General features: G+C 48.8%; 1 protein-coding gene across 1 annotated transcript; it reads right to left on the minus strand.

The window, feature by feature from the left end:
- Positions 1-671: 671 nt before the first annotated feature.
- On the minus strand, positions 672-3,979 carry Smim32 (small integral membrane protein 32). Its single transcript, XM_046468098.2, has one exon. It carries the CDS (start codon positions 3,342-3,344, stop codon positions 3,033-3,035), a length of 312 nt encoding a protein of 103 aa, XP_046324054.1. The 5' UTR covers positions 3,345-3,979; the 3' UTR covers positions 672-3,032.
- Positions 3,980-19,910: the final 15,931 nt, after the last annotated feature.

The raw sequence follows: 19,910 nt of genomic DNA on the forward strand, positions 1-19,910 counted from the left end.
ACCATATACTGAGTGGCTTAAACAACAGAAATTTAATTTTTACAGTTCTAGAAGCAAGTCTAAGATCACAATTCTGGCTGATTCAGTTTCTGAGGGCTATTTTCCTGGTTTACGAATGGCCAACATCTCACTATGTTCTGTCTCACTATGTTCCAGGTTTCATAAGGACACTAATCCTATAGGATCATGGCCCCATCCTATGACAATATGTGATCTTAATTAATATAGTTGTTTTGGGAGTTGGGGTTTCAACATCAGAATTTTGGAAGAACATTTGTATTCTTTTGGTCCATAACATGGTCTGAATGTGTCATCACTACATTGTATTTCATTAACTCTGCATAGGGCAGACATGAACTTGGCCATGTAACTTGTTTAGGGGAGAATCTAAGGCTGGATCCAATGTGAGGAAAAACCCACTGCCACTCAGCTAGTCCAACACTATCCTAGAAAAGGAAATGAAGTTACTCAGGTTCATAGTGCTGGCACACAGCACTCTTATAAACCCAGCTTGCTTTCTAGATTCAAGCTCTATGCAAATCCAATTACCCAGGAATTTATTTCAGAAGAGTCTCTTCATTTGAAGTGGCCAAGCCTTTGCTGAGGTGGCTGGGGTCACTGCAATGCAACAGAGATATCAGATACCTTCTAAACTGTATACATCTCAGCACTTTTTGGTTTACTTTAAGGGATTCCAAGAGTCTCCTGGATCACTCTGATTCTAGCTGATAATGGTCTAGGAACTAAAAGGGATTTCTAAGCCACTGAAACCTTTCTCCCATGAAAGGACCAGCTCTTGCATTTGTTTGTGGTCACAAAAGGCAGTGGACTTTTGTGAGACTGCATCATGTTTGGGGTTCAGCTTTTCCCATCAGTAGTGCTGCCTCAAGTCTGCAGCTCAATTATAACGATAGCTTACACTTGGGTGGTCACTTTGCACAAGCATTGTGCTAGCATGTCATATTGGTCATACTGCTTAATATTCAACCCTGTAGAACTAAATAGTATAATATCCATTTCACAGTTGAGGAAACAAGCTCAGGTTAAATAATTTGCTCAAGGTCACGTAGCTATTCGGAGGTGAAGCTGGAATCTAAAGCTAGACGGTTAGACTCTAGAGCTTGTCTTCTGACCATCTTTCATACTACCTTTAAGTCTTCGATATGGTGGAAGAAAGTCCTGTTCATACATTAGTCTTCTACCTCTCATAATCCCAGATCAAGGCTGAAGGATCCCCCAGATCAACAGCATGTGCTTTTGGTACACCAGCCAGGGGATTGTATTTTGTACATTTTTTTCCCATCTAGTCCTCTCTGCAACCAAAGTTGGTGCAAATGAACTGGGTCACCCTTACTGTAGACTGGAGAAATTTGGATATGGTTCCAAAGACTAAGCTATGATGCTCTGTAAGATGACCGCAGAATTGGGGTTCTTGGTTTCTATTACACTTCTCCATTGCTTCCCAGAATAGGAACCCGGGGAGAATTTTGTACTGAGAAGTGGTGATGGGAGCCCTGGCTAGTCTTTTCTGCACCCCAAGCTTGGCCTTCAGAATGTTTCAATGTCTGACAACCCTTATAAATGTTGCAGAATTGCATGGCTATATGCATCTGGCCAGGGACAAGAGTCCTTATCTTGTTCCAATTCTCAAAGTCCAGTGACCCTAAATGTTTTTGAATTACTGAATTAGATAATCTGTCATTTTTTTCAGTCAAAACTTCTCTAAGTTCTAGTGTCACATTGAGCCAGATGACTCCCCAAAATACTTAATAAAAAGAAAGACTCCTTAGAATAAGGCTAACTTTGAAACTGGTCAAGGTTTTCACAAAGTTCTCTATTCCCTTTAGATTCTTTGAAATTCTTTCTCCTGGAGGGGTTTAGTCATCATTTCTTTCCTGTGGGGTTCTCCAGGGCAAGTTCCTATCTACACGGGAGGAAGTGGCAGAACGCTGCCCTCTCTACCTGACCTTTAAGCCTTTCTGGCTCAGGATGGCTCTTGGGAGACTTCAGGTCCAGGGAGGCTCTTTGGGAGGCTTCAGGTCCAGGGAGCAAAGGGGAGGACAGCGGGTGGAAGGAACTGCCCGCAGAGAGTCTCCAGGGAGTCCTGTTAACAAGAATTTATTCAGCAGGTCAGGCAGCAATTTTCCCTAGAGACCGTTCTGAAAAAACCCCCCAGAGCAAGTAACTGGGGAAAGCTAGAGAGGAGGAGGAGGTTATCATTAAACTGACCTGGGCCACAGCGGCCGGGAAGGCGGATCAAACTTGGGTCTCTTCCTGCTCCGATGGACCAGCCCTTATTCCCTTTCCCATAGCGGCGCAACCAATAACCAGAGTGTTCTCAGAGCTTGGATCTAATTCGGTGAGTTTTTATTGTAGAAATGTGGCTCATGGAGATGTGAGATGCTGATCCCCACAGCCGCGCCCTGCAAGTGAGACTGCACCTCTCCACCGAACCCCTCTCCATCTCTGCCCGCAGAAGGAATTGGCTATTTAGACTTTAGGCGGGACCCACTGAAACTCGGGCGTGGTGTCATTTCCCTAAGGGGACGCGGTCCTCTATGAACATCATTCCAAGGTCCAGCTGAGTTCACGCTAGGATCCTAGTGGCATCCTCAGTGCCAAGGAGCAAGAAAGGCGGTAGCATCTTTGGGGAGACAGCCACAGGGCCAGGGAGTCGGGACCGGCAGCTCCTGGCTAGCTGTGCTCTGGCGGTTCCTGCTCCTTCTGTGGCAAAGTAAGGAATTCAACCCGTGGCAGGCAAGGCTTCTGAGCCCAGGTGGCACACTGTCTTTCAGGATGGTTCCCCGACTGGACCCTCTGTTTAGGGGAAGAAAGACACCCTTTCAAGTACTGGGCTAAGGATCCTGTGCAGCCTCCCAACGTCTCCTTTTTACTTTCGTTGGGAAAAGGTCTGAGCAAAGTGTTTCCAGGGACCAGCAACCTCCGATGTCAATCCCGCTCTGCCCGGTTCATGCTGGAGTGTCTTGGGGAGGCCAGGACGCGGCACCCGGCGGCCTTGGCTTAGTTCAAAGCTACACCGGCCGCGTCTTCCAGGGAGCACGGGCGTCGCGCAGCGAACGGTCGTGGGGCAGCGCGGCGAAGGCCGAGTGGCGCAGCTGGCAGCCGATGAAGAGGACGACGAGCGCCACGGAAAGCAGCAGCAGGAAGAAGAGCAGCAGGTAGGTGGGCAGGTCAGGTTTTGTGGCCGTGCCATCCCGCATACCGCGCGCAGTGGCCAGCTCCAGAGGCAAAGCGCCCTCTGCCTTGACGGTGGCACCAGGAGCCAGAGCACCACCGACCGCTGCCTCGGGGCCGCCCGTGGCGTTGAACACGTCTCCGTACATGGCCCGCGGGTCCTAGCGACCCCAGTAGGACCTCCTCACTTGGCCTCGCGCTGACCTGAGCTAGCCAGCGCTTCCATGGAGCTCTCCTCCCGCCCTGCAAGCAACTGACCTGGAGAGTCTGTGCCTTCCGACCAGAGGGGAAAGCACAGATCCCGGGACCCTCCGCTCACTCTCCTAGGTGCTCGTCTGCCTTTGCCACGCCGCGGTGGACCTCTGCCCTCGGAGCTGCACAGCTCCGTGCCTGCGCCCTTCAAGCTTTCCCTGTTTATCGCTGTTGCCAGCAAGAGAGAGGTCCCAAGTCTCTGATTGTCTCACGGTTTCACAGCCGCTGTCTCGGCTCCGACCCTCAGCTTGGGGGAGCTCCGGGTTCCAGGCGCGCGTCTGGGCTGCAGCGACTGTGAGAGGTGCTGAGTGAGTGCTGCCGCAGCTCCGCACTGGACGCAGAGTGCACCGAGGGCGGGTGGCGCGGAGTCCTCCGAGTCAGTCCTCTGGCGCTGGCGCCACCGCCGCGGCAGCTATCAAGGCAGTCCTGCAGTCCCGGGTCCTTGTCGAGACGTCCCGGTGTGTGTGGCCAGCTTGTCCTCACTCCCTCTGGCTGCTAGGCTCCTGTTTGACCTGGAGATAGCTCTGAGGCAGCTCTGGGCGCGCTTTGGTCCCGGGCGGGGGGAGGGGGCGGGATTGGTGGTGGCTGCCCCCTGGGAGAAGCTGCGAACCAATGAGGAGGACACGGCTGTGACTGCCCACTGCCCGCCTCACATCACTCAGGAACAGAGGATACCAAAGAGCAAGAAAGCTGAGCTGGGGCGGGGGAGGGTTGTTGGGGGGTGGGGGGCGGCGCAGAGGGGAGCCAGAGCAGTCTAGCAAGCACGCCCATAGGGTCACAGAAAGACGGAGGGTCAAAGACACAGCTACAGACCTACGAACAGAGCCACAGGGAAAACAGACAGTTGAGCGATGCAAACTCAGAAACAAGGTTTAGCAGAGCATGGACACCAGCTTTGTTCATTTGATGTCTTCTTTCCAGGCAGAGCCGGTTTGGGTGAAGCCCCCACTGGCTGCTGGATAGCTTAGGCAGGGCACACCCGAGTAAAGGCACAGACTTTTGTTCAAACTGGAGCCTGTGGGTAAGTGTGCTTCTCCACCAGGAGCTCACTTGCTCAACAGCATTTGCAGTCCTGCTAAAAAATAGAGGGGTAAGAGGAGGACATGGTGCTGGCCATGACCCACCCACTTTGGGAACCCCTGGAAAGGACTGGTGGCCAGGACAGAGGTGAGCAGTCAGTTGGACTGGGAGTGGGGAAGTCCCCTTTTCCAGGACTCCAAACTCCTCACTTCCTGCTAGAAACCTTCCAAACCCCCAGCCAGAAGGTGAACCCTGCCCTGGTCCACCATGGATCCTGTGCTTCTTCTTTGTAAGCCCTGGAGATCATTGTCCAGCAAGATCAAAACCGGAGGCCTCAGGTAAGAAGCCTAAGGAACCAAACTAAAGGAGACTCTTGCTTTCAGGGGGGTGACATTCACTGAATGATGAAGAGCTGAATTACTTATTACTTATTCCCCTCTCCCCTCTGCATTTTGTGCCAGGTCACCAGTACAGTAAGAACCACCAAGTTGTTGCAGGCCACAGCTCATCCTCAAAAATCCCTGTGATACCCAGAAGATACCTCTGTGAGCTCTTCATCTGTCTTTAAAACTGTGGTCCCAAGTAGTGACTTTAGAGTGTTTGGCTGCTGAACAAGATGCAAAATAATTGCTCCAAGAGGCTCTTTGTAGTGTTTTCCATTTAATTCCATGGGTAGGTCCCTGAAGGCCTCCCCAGCCAGGGGGGAATTACAAGGAGGGCAGGACCCAGCAGAACTCAGCATGGCCCCATCTGCTCAGTCACCAACCCAGACAGAGCCTACCTTGGTCCTGGGAAGCTGCTGTCTCTACTCTTGGCTACTGCTTAGGTCAACACCTCATTTTTGGAGTGGGAAAACTGGCTCTGAGAGGGGACAGGCCTTATCCTTATTAGCACAGGACAGTTACCATGTAACACTGATGTGGTAGCAGCAATAGTTATGGGCAGGAGTCCCTTTCTCTAAAGATCTGACCTATTTAGACACTCAAACAGCAGGATCCTACAGGAAATTTTGTAAAACCAGAGCAGGCCTCATTGGCTCTTTCAACAATGGGGAGCGATAGCATATGGGCCATATATGGAAAAGGATTACAAACTGTCAGTGACTTCTGGGTCCTAGTTTGAATGCAGAGCTTGAGTAGCTTGGTTTGGGGGTTGGCCTGGATTTTTCTCCTGGAGTCTATATGGGGAGTAACAAGGCCCTTTCCTCTACTTCTTTTCAACTCCATCCATGATACCAGATAAGAACTGGATGGCACAGTTGGAAGGTCCAGATGGAACTTGTGCAGGCCTCAACTCATTGTGGACTATTGAACAAGGAGTGAAGGTAGTTGACTTCCGGTCCTGCTCTGGAACAAGCTGTGATCATCCAGGAAATGATTGTGGAACAGGGAGTCTGCAGAGGATTTGGTGTAGATGGGCATCCCTGCAGTTCCACAATCTCTGAGCCTGGGGGTTCCTAACACTGCTCATTTCTTCCCCACAGCTGCTTTTCATCCCCATGCTGCATCCGGGAATGGAGGAGCTGAGGCTTGAACCTGGGCTTCCCCAGTTCTAGAGTCCATGCACTTGACCACTATGATGAAGCCTCCCATGAAGGAGCAGTTCTGGTAGATGCTATTCATGGCCCTTTTACTATAAGCAGAGCACCAGGCTTCAGAATTCATCTTTTCCCCTATAGCAGCCTGTGAAGGCACTGCTATCATTCCCACTTTCCCCAGGAGGGAGCTGGAACCCCAAGAAGTGGTGTTACTTGGCAAGCTCATGGAGTTGGGTGGTGGAGCAAGCAAGCCACAAACTCGCAGCCTGTGCTCATTCACTCAGTCTTAGCTGCTTTTTCTCCTGAGGAAGAATGTGTGGACAAAATGTCTTTCCTTTTGGCAAAGTTGGAGGAAATATATCGCCCCTTTGGGGGGGGGGGTAGTGTCTTTTGGTCCTGAAGTAGGGAGGGCATGATTTCTTTTTTGAAAGATGTTCAGAGCCCTGAGAGGGCAGTCACGTTCCCTGCACATCCCTGGCAGGAAATTAAACAAGGCCAGTACTGAGTAAATGCAGAGATGAAGTTTACACAGCTTTTTATACAAACCAAGCGACCTTCCATTAAGGGAGCATTGTGTACTCATACATTTAAGTCTTTGGAAAGATTATAAAAGGGGGCTCAGAGGTCAGCTTTGACAGGCAGAGGTCACAGGGCTGGGACCTTAGAGCCACCTCTTTCCCATTACGTAGTTGTTGAGTGACACACACGTGCCTTCCTAGTCTGCCTGTCTGAGAGCAGCCCAGGGAAGCAAGGCAAGGGCGCTTTCCTGCCACATGAGAGCCATTTGGCAGCTGTTGAGTGGAAACTTTGGAGACAGACAGGGAGCATTGGAGCCCCAGGATTTTGTAAACTGTGCTTCATTCTTCCCCCATGCTCTGGGAGTTAAACCACTGATTGTCACACTGAGGCTGGGACTGAAGGTCAAGCTTAAGAGTTGCTATCTCAAGGCTGGAGTTGGATGCTGCTGCATTTGGTATCCCTGTGTATGGAGAGAGGGTGGAGTTAGACTGCTCTAAAATGGAATGACCCCTCCCTCTCTGTGAATGTTGCCAGTGCTCTTGTTTGCAGAAACTTTTTTTTTTTTTTTTAAAACCATCATCCCTGGCAATGGCTTTTCTCTTCCTCCTGCTCCTCCTCCTCTTTCTGTTTTTACAGGTAACTTTGGCAACTGCCGTGGTCTGTGATTTAAGGTGATATTTTCAAATGGCCAATTTAAGAACTAAACAACAAGTAGCCCAAGGCTAGATTCCAAAATGAAACTTTTCCCAAGGAGAGTAGGCAATAAAGGACTTGGGAAATGGTCATGCTAGGTGTTCAAGGTGGCTGTAGTTTGGATGGTGAAGTGGAGCAATTGGAGAAAAGATGGGGTGTGAGGGAGAGGTGGTACTACGAGGAGAGAAACCACAAAAGGATGTAGTCTCCTATGTCAGAAACAGCATCTCTGGCTCTGTCATCCAGTCCATTGGTCTGTGGGTCTCTGGCTGATCAGATAGTGGGACGGAGAGTCAGTCTTGATATGAGTGACTAGGGACATTAGAAGAGGGTGCAAAGCTGGACTTGTAGGCCAAAGGTGTGGGCTCTGACTCTTGTGATGGCTGTTACTGGGTGTGCAAGTTTTTTAACTAAATGTTCCCACCCACTGGTTAGTTCCTCAACATTGTTCTTATTGGTTTGAATGACTCGTGACCTTGCCTGCCTCTCTGGATCCCTTCAGATGTGTGGCTTCAAGCCAAATGGGCCCCAGTGATACAAGGCTTCCAGGTCACTGAGACTGAGAGTTGACTGATCATCACCCCCAGAACCCCATCACCTCCCTTCTCAGGGATGGGTGGGGGTTTTGAAGGGCAGTGAAACTATACTTTTCCTCTTGCGGCCTGGGCCCAACCAGGGGTGCTGGGGTGGAATCATGAATGGGATCACTACATACTAAAGGACAGGCCACCACTCTGACCACAAATTAGGCAGTTGGCTGGAGCTGGGATAGAGCTAGCATGTGACAAAAGAAATGAGGGGACTTGGTAACAGGAGGGTTGTTTGGGATTAGTAGCTTGTCTCAGGGGCACCTGGTAGTCTAGCTTAAGTTCCCTGTCCCTATACTTCTATGTGCCTGACTTGGGAGATTCTGCTTGGAAGAGGCTGGGAGCCAGAGGAAGTATTTCCCACACAGACACAGAGACAGGTAGCAAGGAAGGGGAGAGTGAAGCTTAGTGGAGGAAGAGGCTCCTCCTCTCAGTGGCACTGATGGAGAATGGCTTCAAGGACTGGTCTGGGGCCAGGTAGCAAGGCTGGGGCCAAAGAACTCATTGAGGAAGTACCTGAAGATACCAGGCAACAGGGAGGCTTTAGAGCACGGTGCTGATGGGAGCCTTAGGAGAGGAGGGGAGGGGAGAACTTGGTAGGAAGAGCCTTAAGTTAAAAGTGTCTCCTCCTGGCTTATCGACGCTTTTAGTAATCCCCTGTCAGGCAGGATGTATGAAGTGGTGGCAGCACTGGGCTCACTAATCCAGGGCAGGATCCTCTTTCCTCTGCTGAGGCTGGGGCTGGTGACCCTTTGCAGAAGGCTGTCTAGTCCTGGAGGAAGAGGCAAGTGCCAGGGGTTGAAGACTCAACAAGACTCACCTCTCCTCAGAAGTCCCCTCTCCCAGGCCCTGGCCTCAGCTTACCCTTCCTTCCTGCACTCTCTTGGGCTGATGACACCTTGAGACAGTCCCAGCTGCCCTCTGCTGGATCTGACCATGTGCCTCAGATTCTGCCTTCCTAGGCTTCAGTCATGGGTTGACCTCTGAGTCTGGGCTGAGGTCAGAGTCCAGGAGGTTGGCCAGCTCCCCCTTGAAGCCAGTGACTCACTGCTCTCTTAGGTGGTGTGAAGCCCAGATATGTTGCAGGCTTCAGGTCCTTGCTGGCCTTCTTTCTCTTCCTGCCGTAAGTATTTCCACTGGTGCAGCTATTGCCAGGCCCAAAGCCCTGTTATGGGACACTGAAATGACAGCAGTCTCCTGCCCTTTGCTCACCCCGTGGTCCATCCTCAAAGGGATGTCTAGGTTGTCTGGAGCTTATTCTCAAAAGACCCCTAAGATATACAAGCTCATAAGACTCCAGAATATGACTACAGAGAACAGACTGAGAATGAGATTCCAGAATAAGGTTTTAAAGTGAATACTTATTTAGTACAAGAAATAGAATCAAAATAAATTGAAAACATAAAAAAAATCTGACAAAGATCCCAAATATAAAAGCAAACAAAACCACCCTATCTGGATTGGCTTCCAGCCACCAAGGGAGGACTGGCAAAGGGCATCTGACTCAACCTTCTTCAGGTTCCGAAACAGCCCCCTGACTAGAAAGAGGAAGAACATCCAAGTTTACAAAACTCAGAAGCACATTCCCCCAGGATTTGAAATTATATATCTATTTTTTTTCTCCCCAAAGTTATAAAACAACAACAACTGGGTTTCTCTCCCACAAAACTCCAGTCGGCCTTCTGAAGCTGCAGGTTCTGCATGAGGGGAGTCATCCAACTGCAGGTGGAAAACATCCCAAACCAAAAAACTGGGCCTGTATTGAACACGTCCAGGCATTTTTGTCCTTGTTATTTTATAAACAATGTAGTCCTAACAATGATTTCCATAGCATTTATAACAAATTAGGTATTTTAATTCATCTAGAGATGATTTCAAGCACATGAGAGGAGGCACATGGAGAGGTTATACACCTGTTTATATAAGAGACTTGAGCATGCAAGGATTTTGCTATGGGCGGAGTGGGGGGGGGGGTAGGGGGTCCTGGAACCAATCACTTGAAGATACTGGAGGATGACCAAAGATGGACCTCATCCTCCTGTGTTTGGATAAGACTCCCTACTACCAGTCTCCTGATGCAAACCTTCCCTTTGGCCACCATTTAAAGGAGCTCTCCTTTCTGTCCTTGTTCTTCTTGTGCAGGGCTGACTTCTCCCTCTGGGAGTGGCAGGGCCCTAACTGGTGGCCCTGAGGCTTGGGCAGAAGGGACTGTAGATATGGGGAGGGGCAGACAAAGTCCCCTGACAGAGAAGCAGCTCATGGTTAGCAAGAATCCAGAAAGATGATCCCTTTTGCTTTGTTACTCCTTCATAGGGAGAGAGGGAGGGAGGGAGGCACCCAGAGGCCCGTGGCCTGATTCATGAGGAAATGTGAAGAAGTTTTAAGTGAGAGAACCAGAGCTGTCCTTTAAGTGGCATTTTAAAATCTATATTGGAAACTCCATTAGCATTGCCATTTTATGCAGAGGCTGTAGGAATATATGGTGCCCCTCCTCTCAGGTCTACAAGGGACCTTAGGTTGTCACTTCCTCTGGTGAGGTACATGTGGTCTTCTGCACCCCAGCTTTGTTGGGGAAGGGGCCTCTCATCCCAGCTTTGTTGGGGAAGGGGCCTCTCCCACCCCTGTGGGCCCATGTCTGGGGGATGGGAGAAGTGGGCTGGATGACTTGGAGTCATCTGGCCCCTTCTTGGAAAAAGCCTTTAAGATCACACTCCCCCAGGAATGGCACTGGGCCGCACCAGTGAGCGGGTGGAACCAAAGAAGACACTTGGGGTGTTAAGGGCATTTCAAGATATGACAGGCTGCCATCCAGGCCAGTCTCCTGTTCTTGAATTCGCCTACCTAGGCGAGAAAGGCAGTGTCCTGCAGATCCCCCAATGGGTGCTGAAAGGCTGGGGCTAGCATTCTCCAGGGACTATCCCTAGTTTCTCCTCATGGGGCTTCCTGTACCCTAGCTCCTTCAGATTATCTGTCATACTTTTTGAAACTCAGGTTTTTGTTCTGAACATTAAGATCCAAACTCAGCATTTGGAGCTGTGAATGTGCTGTGCATTTGCAGTATGAACATATCCACATGTGTGGGTGAGTATGAGACCATCATAAACCAGGGTGTTCTTCCTGCATTTGGTGACACCTGTGATCCTTTCTTGTAGTCAGTCAGCAGCAGCCAGACTGTTCAACAGTAATTGCCTCAGGGAAGGCACAAGGACAGTGGACATTGCAACATCCAGCTAACAAATGAATCAAATTATTGGCATTTCAGAAGTCCAGGCTGAGGCTTGGAACAACATATGATGAGAAAGGGCAGGGCTGTGGCTAGTGCATATGGCGCCCATGGGTGAATTATAATTGGCTTCCTGTTGCATCCATTTCAGTCAGACATCTTTGCACGATGCACAAACTACTCGACCTTATGTGGCAGCCCTGAGTAGGGGCAAATGTTTTCATCGCCGAAGTTAGAAACTATCTCCTGCATCTTGGGACAGGGTAGAGTGGGAGGTAAGGAGAATTGGTCAGGAGATAAGGAAACCTTAGCTTTAGGTGGATCTCTGAGAGGAGGCCAAGAGGTTCTCTGGCTGAGCATGCACAGCCATGCTGAGAAGTCACATACTGGTCCACGGAGCAGCAGCCTGCAGGCCCAACCCGTAGGAAGCAGATTGGAAGAGGGGTATGGCGATGCCAGTGTAGACATAGAGGCCAGTGGGTGGGAGGCAGTGACCATAGCCATGGAGGTTACACAGCACCAGGTATGCTGGGTGGGCTCTCCAGCCTTGCTGAGATTTCCCCCATCTTGGAGGGATGGCGGGGGTGGGGGTGTGGGAGCTCTTGACAGAGATTAAAACCAAACCAAACCTTATACTTCTCCCTCACTTGTGTTTGCAGATTTTTATATAAATATGCAAAGGAAGCCTCAAGCAAATATCCACTAATCGTTATCCCTGGATGGTTGGATTAAGAGGTGATTTTCTTTTTTTTTTTTTTAGTTGCTGAGGCTTTTAGAAAATTACTCCAGTGACCATGGTTTACTTTTGTAATGAGAATAATATTTTAAGAAAACAGTATAAAACAAAATAGTAAAAGCAATTTGCTTTTTTCTTCTTTCCCCCCTCTTGGGTCCTTCCTCATTCCTCAAGGGCCTCATCCGCCTGCCTCCTCCAGCCCCTCTGCCTGCATGGCTGGGGCTTCCGGGAGGAAGTATGTGGGTCCCAACTCGTGATGACAGTGACAGTCATATCACTGAGGATACTTTTTCACCCTCCCTGTGCCCACTTGAGAGGACAACCAGGGTGGAAGAGAAACTTATCATTTTGCTTGGGAGGGTCCAGGGCTGGGCTCTGCTGAGCCAGTGGGTGAGTGGGCTGGGCTCTTTCATATGTACACTCCCAAAATAGAGCCCTTTCTCAAAATCTGCCTCTCTGGCTCCATGGAGCCCTATCTCAGAGCCTCATTCTGAATCATGACAGAGGAAAAGGGCCACCCTGGGGGCCCCACCAGGACCGTTTAGAAATGGAGGGAAGAGATGACAGGCCAGCAGGGCCCCTTTAAGGAATCCCCACCTGGGCGGGGATGGGGATGAAAATAGAAGCAGGGAGACAGGAGGAGGTTTAGTGGGCTAGAGGGAGCAGCATGCTGATTATTAAAGAGCGAATTACCTGGGTCTAATTATGAATGCACTTAAACAGCACATTTTCTCCTGATGCAGAACGGAAGTGGCTCAGTTTCAGTCACAAAGAGTAGGAAAGGGTGAGAGAGAGAGAGAAAAAAGTACATCTCCGGTATGAAGAGCCAGCTCCTGTGTGTTTCCTACAAGTTGGGGCAGGAAGAGGAGTGGACCCCATCCCACCCCTGTCTCTCACCCCCACCTCACTTGCTCAGCCTGTTGGAGCTTTTCATACGGCCATCTTAATCCCAGGAACCCAAAGGCATGATGGAGATGAGCCCCCCCCACTTCCCCCAGCTGGTCTAGTGCCAGGACACCTTGGAAGGTAGTCTGTCTCAGGACTCTGCTCAGACTCCAGGTGAGTCCTAAGATTCCAGGACAGAAGTGGGAGAGGATGCTGCCCATGTCCCTGTACATGGATGACATCTCCTCAGCTCCAAGAAACTGGAGACATAATCCAAGTTAAGTCGTCCTTGGACTCTGGTGTTTACTGTCTCTTTTACTGTGAGTTTTCACTTCATAGCAAGGCTGTCTGATGACGGAGATGCTGCATAGGATAGGGTGGATGGGGGTTGAGTTCTTCACCCCTATTTCTTTTCTTTTCTGCTGCCTTCATGTTTCATTCCCTATCTTTTCTGCATGCCCGAATCCCAAATAGCCTCCCCAAATTGGATCAGTTCCACCTTGAGCTAGCTAGAGCTCTGCACCTGGCTTGGGGTCCAGTCCTATCTCTACCACCTATCAGTTAGGTGACCTGATAACCATGCCATCCTGCAGGAGATCTGGGGCAATAGTGTCAAATATAGTTGGCCATCTGATGAGAGCATTTTAACCCATCCTCACTCTGTGGATCTATCTTAGTAATGTATGTCCTAGGGGATCTTCAGCTGGAAGTCCCAGGACCATTTTGAGAAATACCCATCACCCAGTGTCTCTTCTCTCCAGGCTGCCTTCTAGGGACAGTGATCTGTACTCCTTGCTTAGCCTAAGGACATTTCTACCATTCAGTCTGTTCATTTGCTCCCACTCTTCACCCAGGCTAGTTGAGCCTTTAATTCATAGATTGTCCCACTGGAAGGCACCCCTGCTCTACTTAAACTTTTTTTTTTTATGGTGCTGGGGATATAACCCAGGGCCTTGTGCATGTGAGGCAAGCACTCCACCAACTGAGCCATATCCCCAGCCCCTCTACTTATGCTTTGACTATTAGAAGGAGGTAATGAATTCTGCCCTGCCTACCTCAATGGGTTGTTGTCCCAATTAAATGAGATAAAGTATATGAAAGTGCTCAGACAGTTGTAAGACTGGAAATCCTAAGAGGAAGTTACCAATGACCAGTGGGTAATATCTTAGTCAGCTTTCTGTCGCTATAACAAAATACCTGAGGTGATTAACTTATACTAGAAAAGGTTTATTTTGGCTCACAGTTTTGGAAGTTCCAGTCCATGAATGATTGGACCCGGTTTTTTTGGCCTGTGTCAAGGATGCACATCATGGCAGGAGCAAGGCAGAGCAGAACAACTTACTTCATGAGCCATGGAGAAAAGGGAAAGAGGCAGGGTCTAGGATCCCACAATCCCCTTTGAATGCACATCCCAAGTGACCTAAGGACTCCCACTAGACCTCATGTCCTAAAGATTCTACCACCTCTCAATAGTGCCATCCTGGAGACCAAGTCTTTAACACATGGGCCATTGAGAGGCATTCAACAAACTATAGCAGAGAATAACCCACTCATTTCCTTGTGACATCTCCTCTGTATTGCCCACCACTCTTATTAAAAAGCTTCTGCACAGCAGAGGAAACAATTAAGAGTGTGAAGAGGGTACCTACAGAATAGGAGAAAATCTTTTCTAGATACTGTTCTGTAGGGGATTAATATCTAGAATATATAAACAACTCCAAAAACTTGGCACCAAAACTCCTCCAAATAACCTAATGAACACTTCTGAAAATAAGAAATACAATGGCCAACAAATATATGAAAAATCGTTTCACATCATTAACAATTAGGAAAATGCAAATCAAAACTACACTGAGATTTCATCTTACTCCAGTCAGAAAGTCGGCCCTCAAGAATACAAATATAATAAAAGCTGGAGAGAATGTGGAGAAAAAGGAACACTTACACTACTGGAGGGATTGTAAATTAGTACAACCACTAGGGAAATCAGTATGGAAGTTCCTAAAAAAACTAGGCATGGAACCACCATATGACTAGGCTATACTTCTCCTGGTATTTATCCTAAAGAATTAAAGTCATCATACTATGGTGATACATGCAAACCTATGTTTATAGGAGCATAATTCACAATAACCAAACTATGGAACCAGCAATGGATGAAAGAATAAAGAAAATGTGGTATGCACACATAATGGAATTTTATTCAGCCATAAAAATGAAATTACGACATTTGCAGGAAAATGGATGGAACTTGAGAAAATGATGTTAAGCAAAACAAGCCAAACCCAGGATCATGTTGAGGGTCATATGTTTTCTCTTATATATGGAAGCTCTTTTTTCTCTCAACAGAGAAAAAAGCTTTTTTTTTTTTTTTTTTTTCTCTGTAGAGAGAAAAGAGGAGAAGAAATGTGGGGGTTATCTCATGAAAATAGAAGGGAGATTAGTAGAGTAAAGGAAAGGGATGAGGGAGATGGAAGAAGGAAGGGAAAGGAGAAATACTGGAGAATAGTATTGACCCAATTATAGTATTATATTATGTGTATATACATTCACAACAATGAATCACATCACTATACATAACTATAGTGCACCAATAAAAATGTGGTACATTATATTTTAATGTAATGTGGTGCAATGTATTTCAGAGGAGAAAAAAATCCCTTGGAAATCCACTTCTCTGTCCCAGGATCACTCTGTTCTCTACAGTGAGGCTGCAAGGCCCTCAGAGTGGGAGTTCTGGAACCCATCCCGTCCTTCACATGTTGTGACCTGTGACTGAGCTGAAGCCTGGGTTAACTGGTTGCATTCATCCTCCCATAAGATGGCCAAAGCTGGTTTTCAGGGCAGGGCAGAGGTTCTACTGGTGTCTAGAAACAGGGTTTCTAAGTGGAGCACAGCTGACCTGGGCAGGTGGAAACCCTGAATGCAGTTTCATTAACACCTGCTGACTTGCATTTGTTGGATACTATTGGTTGAGGCACCAGGCCTGAGGATTCAGAAGTAGATCATTTTGGGGATGCATGGGTAAGATTACTCTCCTATAAATGGACTGGGTATGATGTGAAAAGTTCCTGAACCATCCTTAGCCCCTGCGTTTTAGTTATCTATTACGGGTAGCATACTACCTCAAAACTAAGGGGTCTGAAGTGACAGCACTACTATTTCTCATGGTTCTGTAGTTGGCAAGGCCCAGCTGGGCAGCTCTTCTGCTCCACATAGCTGAATCACTCTTGTGGCTGCTCTAAACTGGGGGCTCGACAAGGCTGGAAAGTACGTGAGGCCTCTGGTCTTCTGAGGTTTCTCTCCATATGCCTCTGCACATTCAGTAGTGTAGCAGAACTCCTTGACAACGCGGCAGGTGGCTTGCTGTAGGACATGATCCAGTGGGAGTGAATTTATGAAGCCAATGCTCCTGCTATATTTGCTAATGCCCTATTAATTAAAGCAAGTCACATGACTATGCTTAGTGGCCATGCAGGAGGGAATGCACAGTGCGTGTATCATCTCTCACTGGGGCCACAGATGCAATAGTTCAGCACAACCGTATTTTCCTTTCTTGTAAAGTCATGCCAGCTCTTCACAGAACAGAATGGTGGTCATGCTGGGCACATAGAGCATCTGCTCCCAGACAGCGAATCTCTTTTAACTGGGACCAATGCAATGGCCCCACCATTTCCTGAACTTAGAGGCCTATGGTGTGACACAGGGAGGCTACCCAGGTCCAGGCTTCCCTGCTCTGCACTAGTGGTGGTTTGTGTCCGTGGGTAACCATAGCTCATAAGGAGGAGACACCAAGGTCTGGGCCATGTTCAGATTCTCTGTGATTTTCTCTTTTCCATAGGGCGTCCTCACATGTTGCTGCCTTTTGCTCGTGGTTTTCTGGTGTGCCCTCCATTGAGTCCTGCAGGAGTCTCTGCCCATCAAGAAGGTGAAGCCACTGACATCTGCTACATATGTCCTCAGGCGGCATCCAAGTGGGCTGATGTGGGAGCACGTATGGGCCCACTTTCCCCCTCCTCCTCTTCTTTTGTGCCTCTGTGTTGGAGGCTTGGGCCCAGTCCTATTCTCACCTCCAACTCCACCTCCTTGTTTCTGCCCATGCAGCAGAGACCCAAGGTAGTCAGCCACATGCCATGAGCTTGGGGAACACTTTCAGTCTCTGAGAGTTGACCTGTGACTTTCAGGCTGGGTGCAGAATAATAATTCCCTTGGTTTCCTCACATGTCTGGAATAAGCTGTTAGCTCCCTTTTTCAGAAAGTATCCCTATGTTTTGCCTCGAGCTGAATTTTTCATATCATATATTTGCAGGGGAGGACAGACCAAAGGTCTTTAAGAATCAGGAAAATGGTGTTTCCACCCTTTGGGAAACACTGAGAATCTACAGAGTGACTAGAATTCTTATCTGTAGCACCCTCACCCTGCAGCCTCCAACACAAGGGAAGTCACTTGCCTCTGAACTCAGCTTGGGGACTGAGAGGCTCAGGGGGCCTAGGGCTCAGAAAATCATGTGCATTTCAGAAGAAGCAGTGTCATGAGATGACACTCTATAATCTTTGCTGATGCACAGAATATATATTCTGCTCATGCTCATGTCACCAACAATGAGAATTTTGTGAATGGCTTTATGTGAAGCTGCATCTGAAAAAAACAGCCTGGTATCAGAGAGACAGCATGCTCCCCTTCCGCAGGGCTGGCCAGGATTCGGGGGCATTGAGGTTAGTTCTGTGGATTGGGAAGGCACTAGGGGCTCTGCCTTGCTGCAGTGTCCTTTCTGTGATGGATTTGAGCAGAGCATGAAATCCTGGAGTTGTATTTTGTCTATCATTGAAATGATTCAAAAAGCCATTTCCTTTCTTGCTCAGGTCTGGGGTGGTCACTGCTCTCCCCCTGGCATCTGAGTCAGTGGTATAGCTTTTGAGATTCATGCTGCTCCCAATAATCCATGCTCATGGAAAGCAGAAGTCCCCAGAAATCCAATATCAGGTTGCATTTATGTAACTGAAATAGTCCCACTTTGCCAGACTGAACCTAAGAAATAAAGCTATGTATTTCCTATTTATAGCAGCAACCTCACAGGCTAGAAACTGGTTATACTCAAAGTGTCTACTGGCTATTTCTGGAGTCTCTGAGGGGTCACCCTCACCAATAAGCACAATAACTGTAGTCACCTTGCTAGCAGCCTTGTCCCACCTTTCCTTTGTATTCCTGTTGGCCACATTCTTACCTGCTGCCTCCATAGCGGTGGAGAGATACCTCACAGGAATGCCCAATGTGCTAATTCTGGATCTTTCCAAACCTGTAGCCTGGGCACAGTAGGAAGACTCTTCTCCCATGTACGGAGGGGCTGGTGACCCTGGGTCCTATAGCAGTCCTGCTAGGCCCCATGCCTTGCTTATTCTCTCTTAAGCAGTTTAACCTGGACCTCCTCATTGTCCAGAATCTCACTGCATCTCAAGACTAACAGTCCTGGCAGATTTTGGCCTTGGCACTTCTAATCACAGAAGCTGAAGACCAGACCCAAGGAAAGGGTGAGGAAAAGACGCCCCAGGATCACATCTGTGTTCATCAGGAGTCTGAGGAGGTAAGTGACAGAAAACCAATTCAAATTAGCTTAAGCAAAAATGGAGTTTATTTGGTGGTGAACTGAAAGGTCATCTGAACAGATCACAGGGTTTAAGGAAGATCCGGTAGGAAGCAGAGCATCAGGGGTGAGCTAGACCCAGGGTCAACATTGTGCTATACCCTTTCCTTCCCACTCTTTTCTTCTCCCTCCTCCTCCTATCTCCTCTTCTCCCTTCTATTTTTCCTTGCTCTTTGATGTCATTTATGGACAGTCGCTCTCTGGATGGCAGGAGGTCTACTGTGAACCGGATGCACACTCTCTTGTTCCGCAATCCTGTGGCCACACACACCACACACACATACAACTCTAGGAAAACCCGATTACTCCTGCTCGGGTCTGATGTCAACATTGGGAGAACTGATCCCTGTAGGTGACTTCGTGGGGTTTAGGTGCTAGCCCATGCCTGGGGTGGAGTGAGATCTGTTCACAACCAGTACCAGGCCTGCATGCCCCTCAACATTCCCGCTCCTTCTCGCTCTCCTGCTGGCCTATGCACCTGCCATCAGACACCCAGAATTGTCCTGTTACATTTTTATTTGGCATATTTAAGTTGTTTTCTTTTGTCTTTTATTTCCCCAATGTGCTCCAAGTCTGCCAGGGCAGGGTGAGATACTGATCTTGGGGAGTGTGGGTCAGGCCTATCAGGCAGTCTCTACATGTCCCTTGCTCCCAAGACATATGGCCTCTTTGTCTGCCCGTGTAGCTGATGCCACATCCATGCATGCATGTCGTGGCACGGTGGGCTTTGTTTGACCCAGTTATTTCTGACTCAATACTCTGAAGACCTGAAATCCACAGTTTTAAAATTCCCAATAAGTTACTTTGTCCCTGCCTGAATTCCTTCCTCCATGTCATGCCTCCTGGGTGCACGGCAGGGGCTGGCTCTTTTGGAGACCCCACATACACTGACAGGTGGCTGAACTGGTCTCTGGCTCAATCCAGAAGGGCCTGGCAGTGTGGGGTTGCTGGTTCAGCCACAGCCCTGGTTTCTGGGGACATTGGCACACTCCTCTTCCCTCTTGTCCTCTCTGCTGACTGACTGCCTTGGCGTCTCTGCACCCTGACCTGGCCTCCATTTCTCTCCTGCTGCAGTTGGAGGGGAGCATTCCTGGATTGGGGAGAGCCCCAAACTCCTCCATCACCATTTCTCTCAAATGTTCAGTTTGTCCCTCAATCCTCCTCTCCCTTATTATCTACAGACCCAGATCTCTGGGGACCAGAGCCCACATAATTTTCCCCCCATATTGTGTCTCTTCCCTGAGGATGTCCCCACTGCTTGCTAGGGGAAGCAGAGGAGCAAGAGCAGGCCAACAGTCAGTGAGTGGGTGGGTTTTCCACAGTGGGAGCTGGCCTCCTGGCCTCCTTCCCAAGGCTGGGCGAGGTCAGGGTGAGCCTCAGGAGCTTGCTGTGCCTGGGACCCAGGGCTGAAGGTACTTTCATTGCCAGCTTGACCTGTGTAAGTTGGGTTACGTAGATGTGTTTCTCCTGGAGTTCCTTTCCCTTAGGAGTTCCACCCTTGGAGGGAAGAAAGGAAGAGTGGAATAAACATAAAATGGAGGTGTGCGTGCCTGTCTGCATAGGTAGATTGAAACTCCTTGCCTTGCAGCCTCAAGGGCCCTTCCGATTCTGCACTTCACAC

The sequence above is a fragment of the Marmota monax genome, unplaced genomic scaffold, assembly GCF_021218885.2.
Source record: "Marmota monax isolate L192 unplaced genomic scaffold, Marmota_monax_Labrador192_F-V1.1 WCK01_AAM20220418_F8-fsc00196, whole genome shotgun sequence".
Taxonomy (NCBI): domain Eukaryota; kingdom Metazoa; phylum Chordata; class Mammalia; order Rodentia; family Sciuridae; genus Marmota; species Marmota monax.

Excerpts from the sequence above, each read along its gene's own strand:
- Smim32 (XM_046468098.2), bottom strand. The coding sequence starts at position 3,344 with ATGTACGGAGACGTGTTCAACGCCACGGGCGGCCCCGAGGCAGCGGTC.